General features: G+C 34.4%; 1 protein-coding gene across 1 annotated transcript; it reads right to left on the reverse strand.

Annotated features, from left to right (window-relative positions):
- Positions 1-1,816: 1,816 nt before the first annotated feature.
- On the reverse strand, positions 1,817-10,084 carry LOC120540638 (interactor of HORMAD1 protein 1). The gene is made up of 7 exons (XM_039771569.1): positions 10,008-10,084; positions 8,989-9,151; positions 8,731-8,888; positions 8,256-8,304; positions 7,799-7,886; positions 3,715-3,809; positions 1,817-3,464 (listed from the first exon to the last, which is right to left on the reverse strand). Exons 1-7 carry the CDS (start codon positions 10,061-10,063, stop codon positions 2,103-2,105), a joined length of 1,971 nt encoding a protein of 656 aa, XP_039627503.1. The 5' UTR covers positions 10,064-10,084; the 3' UTR covers positions 1,817-2,102.
- Between the last annotated feature and the right edge of the window lie 535 nt (positions 10,085-10,619).

A 10,619-nucleotide genomic window follows, 5' to 3' on the forward strand; every position in this document is an offset into this window, starting at 1 on the left:
GATATATTTATAGACTTTTTAACCTAGTATTTTTCAAGTTACTTTATTTTGTTATTTTATGAGGGCATGCTGTTGGTTGGAATGTGGTATGTTAGATGAAACTGCATTTTTTATTATAGTAAAAAAAAGATACACATCCTTACATATCTAAATAGTATGACCAATTATAGACCAACACCAAGGTTTAAAGACAAAAGACTAAGACCTACTAAATGCATCCGCTTCAAAGTAGAGAGTGCTAATACATACTGATCCAAAGACATCACTGTCCTCATCATTGTGTTTGCGCAAATCACAAAGTTACTTTAATTGTGGTTTTTGCATTTCGTACAGTTTTTATTCAGGCAATTTTATCTTTACCTACTAATTTATTCTAACTATATCACCATTTTTGCTAAACAACTACAGGCACACATTCTACATCCAGTTCACTTGTAATTTGGATTGCTTGTAACTGGTTGCATTGCAGGTGTCGTGTTTATTGTTGTTTGCATACAAAAAACGTAACTCTCACAAGCAGATGTAAACAGGGAAATCAACTGTTATTCTTTGAGAAAAAATTATGATGAAAACCTGTGATAAATTATTTACAACTTTCACTTTACTACCTTGAAATCAAAATGTGCAATACGTTTTAAGACTTTTCTTTTGTGTTTGGACTTACCTCTCTACTGGATGCAATTGTAAGCTGCTTTGAAAAACTGTTCTTTTTAAATTACATGATAAGGTTTCACCTAACAAAGCAAATGACAGAGGAAACAATAATTACTCTGCATCTACTGACCCAAGATCAATGCATTTTAAATTACTGAAATATATAAATTTTTGACTGTTTATTAAATATGAAAAATTTACTGTATATTCAAGCAATATACAATATACGAGGGGCGTTTATGAGCTACACTTATACAATGAAATGACTTACACACTACTTTTCTATGTTGTCTCCTGCCACTGCAATCCACTTGTTCCAGTGCTCAGGAAGCTTCTTACTCCTAGAAGAGTACAAGCCTTTTGACTGCATGTTGGCCCATTCTTGCACAGCGTCAATAACCTCCCCATTCAACTTGAATTTCTTCCCTCCTAAAATTTCCTTAAGTGGACCAAAGAGATGATAGCCCCTCTCTGAATGACTTGCACCAATCATACACTCTAGACTGAGAGTGACACTCATCCCCAAACTGATTTTTAAGGCTGGATAAATCAGAGATGGAATGACTCCTTAATTTGTCAAAAATGTAATAATAATTCGCTGTGCAACACTGCTGTGTACCTCCTCCTTCGACAGCTAGCACTACTAATGACTTCAAACATGCATGTGTTTGTCCAATGAATCAGGTCTACCTTGCACTCTTTATAAGAACAGAGCATGAAAATTCCTGTTTGTAACTGAATGACCCTTGTATCTATCATACTTTATTTAGTGTACTATATAGAGTCCATAAACATCTAGGATGAGAACAGAAACTATAAAATGACTTTTCCCTAAAAATAAAATTTAATAGAATATAAAATATAAAACAGGCTTATTGATTTGCCGATTCCAGGTGTTATTTAAATAAAGAAACTACTATGTCCTACCAATGTGATTATTTGATAACTATCCCCTCTTTTCTTGTAACCAGATACTGCTGATACAGTAACAAATCATAGGCATCTTTACCAAGTTGTAGAGTACAACCATGTCTACAGTTAGTCTCACCAAATTCTGTCTATCTAATCTGGCTAGCCCATAATGGTATCTCTCAAAAAAAAAAAATTCATTATAAATGATATTCATATTTTATTGACGACAATTTCTGTAAATATTATTGGAACCAAGTCGATTATACAGTAACAAGACATTTGATCAACCAATGTTTTTTTAAGACTATGTAAACTTAAATAAACAAATAGCTATGCACTGTGCATATCAATACTCTAAAGCAATTACAAAAACAGTTAAAGTCGAAAGTATTTTCCTACTTTTAAGTCCTGCATTATGCAATTAATTAGTTTATTCTAAGCATACTTTTCAAATATAACCATTCTAAAAGAAATAGCACTTAGGGTTTAAAGTTGCAATTTTATTAAAATACACAAGCAGCGAATTATAACATTTTCTAATCTGAATCGTCACTAAAGTTAAGCACATAAAAGCGTGAGTGCAAATTCTTTTCCTTCACTTGTTTTGGTGTTGATGCTCTCACTACAGGAACAGGGGACATGCATAGCACTGGGCTCATTGGACTCAACCAAGAAAATGGTCTTGTTTTTTTTAGTACTGTAATAAAGCGAGTCTGCCTGTCATCATCATGGAATGCATCTACCATATTATTCTGTTTGTTTGGCGATCTGGAAATTGCTTTGTACTTGGCATTTACATTTTCTTTATCATCTATCAAGGTATTTCCTATATAAGATACAGGTAACATCACTCTCAGGCGCTGTGGCACTTCAGAAACCATAGAGGCTTCTTGTTTACCAGCGAAACTCAAACCTCGAACTGTGTTTTCTTCATAGGATCTGTATTTATCGATGTCACTGTCATCCGTCAACTTACGCTTATCATGATGACCTTGTGAAAATGTTAAGCTGCTACTCTTTGCATTTTTTCTTGTTGAAAATACTCTGTACTTCTTTTTTACTTCTTTATTTCTTTTGTGCCCCTTTTTAAATCCAGTCTTACTATTATAGTTTCTGCAGTCTGTAAAGGCTGCTTTAGTTTTATATTTAAAAGGCTGAGATTTTGTGTTTTTTAAATACATATCATACATATCTTTGTCTAGTTCCTTAGAATGCATATTTTCTATAAAGTGAGTATTTAAATGTTTCTGAGGCCAAAATGCATCTTTATTACAATTCTCCCTTTTGTTTTGCTTTTCATGACTGAGATTAGAATACGTATCTTCTGCAGAAGTAACTTCCACAGAGTTTACTGGAAATGTTTCATCTCTATTTGACACATACCGATACTTTAATCTGCGGGATTCGTCCTTTGATGCACTATGGTTACAGTTTTGTTTTACTATTTCTGGTATAAGTGATTTAGAAAACTCAGTGCTCTTGTAAACTTTATTTGCCTTACTATTTTTTGTTTGACTTATATATTCACCAGAATCACAAAATAACAATGTTTCTTTTTCTGGGGGACTAACTATTAATGTATTTTTTGCATGATCAGAGTTTTTTTGATCTAGCATATGGTTTTCAAAATATGTTTTGTGCTCACTGACTAGACACACATTTTTGAGTAGTTCAGGAGAGGTCTGGACAAAGTTATCTTTTAATTTACAGGTAGGCCTAAATGTTGAAGTTAGTTCATTTAACACAGACAGAATTTCATCATACTGAGACATATTTGACAATATTTTGAGTTTTTCACAAACTTCTTGATGATCTCTGCATATTTGTAATCTTATATTTTCCATGTTCTCTTGAAACGTAGTTACAACAGACTTCAATGCAAAAGTCTCACTTTTGATCTAGAAACAAGAAAGACAAAAAAAATAGAATTTTGACTGTTACAAATAATATTAATTTTACATGACTAGAAGCAGATTTTAATAAGAATGTGTATATTTAATAATCCCAAACATTTAAAAGTTGTAAACAAGTTATAATGGTCTTCCCTTTATATTTAACTTTATTTCATTCTGATTATTTCCATATTTAGAGAACATTGAATTTTACTGAAAACACATTTATGCAATAAATGAATCAAACTGCACTTACAGAAATCTCGGTTTGTTCGATCTCCTGTAAAGACTGGTGTTGGGATGTCAGTGTGCTTTGTACAGACTCATAATATGAAGAAAGTTTTTCTTGCACTGAAAACCAAATGGAGACTACTTTTACAAATGTCCTTAAATAATATAGTTGTTTTTTTTTTCATTTTTAAAACATGAAAAAATGTTCATTCTAAAACATGAAACTTCTGAAATGAGTGCAGTGAAAAAGAATTGCAAGCATACTGAAAAAGTGGTACTTAAAGAATATATAATTTTAAAATATATATACTTGTCTTTAATTAATAACATGTAGTTCTAAGATATATTAAATGTTACTGTTTATGCTAGTGATAGATACTTTATTTGGGGAAATGTGGCTTTTTGCAGCGCAATAAATACTATAAGAACAGAAATGACCCCCCACATTAAAGAAATGCAATTTCCTAAGAAAAGAAGGGTCTGCTCTGCCCTTTCTTATATACTGCAGTGCCTCTGTTGTACAAGACCAGTCCAGGCTGTCATTTATGTGGTCCCTCAAGAATGTGTAGTCAATAGCCAGTTCCTTGACTTTGCTGATGTTAAGTTGGAGACAATTATCTTTGCACAATTATACAAGTCTCCTCTTGACTCTATACTCTTGTCTCATCTCCCTTGTCAATAACCCCAATTTGTGCAGAATCATTTGAAAATGTATGCAAAGTAACATGACCTTCTGAATAAGAATGGACTATATGTCAGACCAATAGTCCATTACTTAGGACGTAATATCCACCTGCATATCCCCTAATAAGAAAGGCTGGATGAAGGCACTGGAAAAATCAAAGAAACATAATCCTCACAGTGCTATGCCAAAAGTGAATAAGCCTTGAGGAGTAGACAGATAATTGCACCTTCCACTCCAATCTTCATCTGATAGAACTGCAGTGGGTCCAAATGGACTTTCATAAGATAGCACATATCGTCCATGACCAGCCTCTTTAACAACTTCATGATGTCAGAAGACACTTGTCTTTTAAACTCCAACAGCACAAGATGTTTTTCACAAACTGAACAGGAAACAGAATATACCACAAAGTTCATCACCAGTTACGGAAAGCTCATAGTGATTGTCAAACTTGGGCTCATCACTGGCCATCAGTTCAGGTGGTAGGAGTTGATGATGTAGTAGAGATGGTGTGGTGCAGCTGGCCTTTGAAAGAAGGTGGTGGTGACAGGGAATATCTTTTTAAAAATTGTGTCAGAGCATTAGCATTGTCATATTCTCTTTCGGCACCTAAACCCTAGGTTGACTGAGCCCATTAAATATATCTAGTCCAATTCAAACTCTTGAGTGAGATTATTTTCTATTTTAGCTTTGTAAGCTTCGTTCCCTTCTTTCAAATTTTTTCAACACTCTTCGGGGCCTTTTTGTCATCAGAATTTGAAAGTTCTCTTTCTTATCATTCAGGAGTCTTTAAAGCTCCATGGTAATCCAGAGCTGCTTGTACAGAAGGCTAAGCACTGTTTTAAAATCAATGCACACCTCATTAGATCGTGTCAAGATCATGTGGATAATGACAAGATATGGGATTCAAATTCAGGATAAATGATCTGTGAAATGTTAGCAGTGACCGCGTTGATGCTAATCTACTTCAATTTATCTCCCAACTCACTTAATCCAAATTTAGGGTTGCAGGGAGCTAGAGTGTCTTTCTGTGCAAAGAAATAACCATCCCTGAATGGGACAGCAGTCCACTGCAGGATATCTTAAGTCTCTTAAAAAATTATTACTAAGTTTGGCAGTACACTCTAAAATTATAACATCTGTCTGTCTGTATATCTGTCCTTTCTCAAACTCATTTGTTGACAAACTGGAAATTACATTACTTGCATATTTAGAGTAACTATACTAAAGCTGTTTAATGGATTATCCTTCTATCCACTTATATATTACTTAATTATCTTTTTATTAATTTAAATGTTTTAATTTTCTTTAAATAGTGAAATACAGTTTTGAATTCTACCACAATAATGCACTTGTAAAACGTATTTTCTGGTAAGTATCGTGACATGTTTTAGAGATGGAATAAGAGTGTCCTCTACTGTTCACAGTGTGGTATAATCTATATTATTAATTAGGAGAAAAATGTTTTATTGTTTTGCATTATGATTAATTATCCTGGAACAGTTAATAATTTAACAATTATAAGAAAAAAACTGTATGAATACTAAAACTTTACAAAGATATTCAAGTTAAACTTTTAGGGATAAGTAAGGGTTACAATAGGAAGCCAGGCCTTTAGCTGTAGTACCTCTAAATTCTGAAAGGATATTCTTACCAATAATAGATGGACACCTTTGGCCTCAGAATTTAAAAAAAGATAAAGATCTTATTACTTTTCAATAGGTGCTTCATGTGGCTTTTGTTGAATGTGTAGCAGTTAATTCATTTGACAGTTTTTCAAAATTTCCTTCTTTTCTCTGTATCCTGAAGTGGTACTAAATAAACTCCTCAAAAAAAATAAAGGAACACTTTTAAAACACATCAGATCTCAATGGGGGAAAATATATCATGCTGGATATCTCTACTGATATGGACTGGGTAATGTGTTAGGAGCGCATGAATGCCACATTGTTTGATGGAAATGAAAATTATCAACCTACAGAGGGCTGAATTCAAACACACCCCGAAAATCAAAGTGAAAAAATGATGTGGCAGGCTAGTCCATTTTGCCCAAATTTCATCGCAGCAACTCCAAATCGTACTCAGTAGTTTGTATGGCCACCACGTGCTTGTACACATGACTGACAACGTTTGGGGGGCGTGCTCCTAATGACACAGCGGATGGTGGCCTGGGGGATCTCCTTCCAGATCTGGACCCGGGCATCACGGAGATCCTGGACAGTCTGAGCTGCAACATGACGGTGTCGGATGGACCAAAACATAATGTCCCAGAAGTGTTCTATTAGATTTAGGTCAGGTGAGAATGGGGGCCAGTCAATGGTATCAATTCCTTCATCCTCCAGGAACTGCCTGCATACTCTCGCCACATGAGACCGGGTATTGTCGCACACCAGCAGGAACCCAGGACCCACTAAACCAGCATAGGGTCTGATATTGGGTCCAAGGATTTCATTTCGATACCTAATGGCAGTTAAGGTGCTGTTGTCTAGCCTGTAGAGATCAGTGCGTCCCTCCATGGATATGCCTCCCCATACCATCACTGACCCACCACCAAACCGATCATGCTGAACGATGTTACAGGCAGCACAACGTTCTCCACAGCTTCTCCAGACCCTTTCACGTCTGTTACATGTGCTCAGGGTGAACCTGCTTTCATCTGTGAAAAGCACAGGGCGCCAGTGATGGACCTGCCAATTCTGGTATTCTATGACAAATGCCAATTGAGCTCCACGGTGCAGGGCAGTGAGCACAGGGCCCACTTGAGGACGTCGGGCCCTCAGACCACCCTCATGAAGTTTGCATGTTCTCCCTGTGTCTGCGTGGGATTCCTCCGGGTACTCCGGTTTCCTCCCACAGTCCAAAGACATGCAGGTTAGGTGCATTGGTGATTCTAAAATTGTCCCTAGTGTGCGTGTGTGTGTGCGCCCTGCCTGGGGTTTGTTTCCTGCCTTGCGCCCTGTGTTGGCTGGGACTGGCTCCAGAAGACCCCCCGTGACCCTGTAGTTAGGATATAGCGTGGTGGATGATGGATGGATGCATGCATATGTAAAGTATATTTCTATTTTCCATATTGCATTGTTTTGATTTCTTTTTTTTTTTTTTAAATAGTTTTCTGGTTCATGTCGTATTCAGCTGCACTGCATTTGTAACTAGTATACAGTAATAGCGTAAGTGGAAGTATACTTTCAAAGAAAACATTTCATTGAACCGAGCCTCAGAGTCTTATATAAAAAGAGACAGAATATTAACACATACAAAAATATAACTGTATATTATTTCCAAAATATTTTCACTGTATTGTATGTTTTTAAAATATTCATTCATAACATTTATTACATAAACAAACAAAATACAGGCTATAAAGAGTATAATGCTTTTTCTAAAGCTCATCTTAAAAAAATGATTTTTATTTGGAAATACATACATATCTTTGCAAAGCCATCCAAATTTTCCAATAAAAATTTCTTTATGAAAGATGAGTTTTCTTCAATACTTCCTAAGCACAATTTCATCTGAATTAATGCAAAAGTGGAGAAAATGTAAATTTATAATATTCAATTAATCTTGTTTTTTGGTAATAAATATTCATTAAACACATTTAAAATACAAAATGCCTTAAAAAGTTTACCAGAACATGGATATTTATCAATGCTGTAAAACATTTTTCAATTAGCAGCTGAAACGATTTGCATAAACAAGGTGATTGCATGTAAATTAGAGGTTAACATTTTGTTTTATCAAAACCAAAGCTAATCCTCCAGACCACCATTTTTTGGTGAATGAATTTATCATTAACTTAATAACTATTACACCCATGTAAAATGAACATCGCAAATTCTTGCTGAAGTGTTAATTTAAAAAAATTATTTTAAAAAGCTCACCCCATCTATAGAAGTGTGAATATGAGAAAGTCCATTATGTAGAAACTCACTGAAAGAAAATGTTTGCAAAATATTAACATTTAAAAAATGTTTAATAATAAGATAAAAAATGCACTCAAACATTTATAGCATCTTCTCAAAATAACTCATAATGTAACAGGTCAATTCAGACATCGTATGGAAAATTATTTGGAGATCACTTTATCACATTCATAGTTTGTATTAGAACAGTGCTCTCTTAAAAATGTATTGGCTAAAACTGACTGGTTGAAATTTTAAATTATTTAACTTAGCATTGTAACAATCTATCTCATAACTAATAGGTTTTTGTAAAAATGTACAGTATATTAAAAATAAATCTAAGGCATTTTAGAGCTAACATTTTTCTACATAATACATACTTACACAACAAGTAGCAAACACAGTCAAACCAAAAAACATAGTTAGCACAAGTACTCTACATTGGTGTATTTACCTTTCCTCCTTTTCTTTGGACTTTTTCTTCATGACTTCAAACTGCTCTAATATGCCCTTACTCTTCTCAAAATATGAACCTTTGTTTTTATCTGTATAGTCACCACCAAATAAATGTGGTTTTGACTGATATTTTGTCGAAAATCTGGGCTCATTGAACTGTTAAGAAAACAATAGCACAATTCAACAAAATATAAAAAGGGAACAAACAGGTTCTGTGATGATTTCTTATTAAAATGCATTTCCTATGACAACTTACTTCCTGAGAACTATGTTGGGACGATGAGGATGGCCTGGAGTAAAAATTCACTTCTTGGGATTGTGAATAATCATTACAGACCTGTGATCCATAAAGTAACTGGGAATCAGACAGGCTTGAATAGTCACTTGGATTATTGCTTCGGCTGGATGGTTTGAAAGTTCTGTGAACATGAATAGTTTTAAGGCAATAACAATTATATATATTTTTCAATTTCTATATTTAATATATACAAATATAAAAATGAGAGAAAAAGTAACACACTTCAATATAAAATATGATAATGTCAATTTTTAAACCATAAACCTTTAACATTTTAAATATTTATTCTTTACTTCTGTAATTTTGAAAATGGCATTTTTTATTTTTACTTTATGGGCTTTATGTGCTTCTTCACATACCATAAAAACACAGACAAAACTAGCATACTTCATTCCTTAAAATATGAATGAATAAATTCTCATATTGGTTGTTGGATAACATTATTATTGAGGAAACCTCTTAACATTCCCTACACCCACTTTGATGGGGTGAGGAACTATAGGACTTATAATTTCATTTGTGAACCATCAGTTGGAACTGTTATAAAATATACTGTATATTGGGGAGAGAAGGAGGTTAAACCTGATCATTTTGTTTTGTTTACATCTTGATTATATTTAATTTGCTTAAAAGATTTTTCTGACAAAACGTTTCTAAACTAGAGGAAATGTACTTGAGACAGAAAACAACAAGTTCTACTTTACAGCATGGTCATCACCAATTCCAACCTTTCAAACATTTAAAGTATTAATCTAATGAAGCAAGTAAATTCTTAATAAAAATATTCTCTGTAAATGATTAAAAAATAGCTTTTTTATTAACTTAGAAAATACATAATAAATGTTAAAAAAATTTTAATGTAAATATGATGGTAAACAGCAGCAATGTTTTGGATAAGCAGATAAGAATTTTCTGTATCTGAGACAATTCTACTACTACTACTGAAAAAGTTATTTGACCAATATAAGGTTACCTACCGTGCCCCTGGAGGAATGCTCAGCACCTCCTTAATATTCAAAACATTCAGATTCATTGTAATTTTTAAGAAGCAAATTTCCCTGCAGCATAAAAGAAATTATTGAGAATAACATAATGTAAAATAGAAAATGCCTGTAGTGATGCCAGCAAACATGACAAAGAAACAGTATCTAAAAGTGAACTTGGAAGTTCTTGCACAAAACCTTTGACACCTTACACTAATCAATCAATAGTAAAGTAAAAGGTCACAGGATCAGTTCTCACCACTGATGCTTTACAGTATAGTACTATAATGGAACAGGTAGGTCCTCCCTGCGTGGAGTTTGCATGTTCTCCCCGTGTCTGTGTGGGTTTCCTCCCACAATCCAAAGACATGCAGGTTAGGTGGATTGGCGATTCTCAATTGGCCCTAGTGTGTGCTTGGTGTGTGGGTGTGTCCTGCAGTGGGTTGGCACCCTGCCCAGGATTGGTTCCTGCCTTGTGCCCTGTGTTGGCTGGGATTGGCTCCAGCAGACCCCCGTGATCCTGTATTCGGATTCAGCGGGTTGGAAAAATGGATGGATGGATGGATGGAACAGGTAAATCCGTTACTTAATGCCTCTTAACTCTGT

Source organism: Polypterus senegalus, chromosome 12, assembly GCF_016835505.1.
Source record: "Polypterus senegalus isolate Bchr_013 chromosome 12, ASM1683550v1, whole genome shotgun sequence".
Classification (NCBI taxonomy): domain Eukaryota; kingdom Metazoa; phylum Chordata; class Cladistia; order Polypteriformes; family Polypteridae; genus Polypterus; species Polypterus senegalus.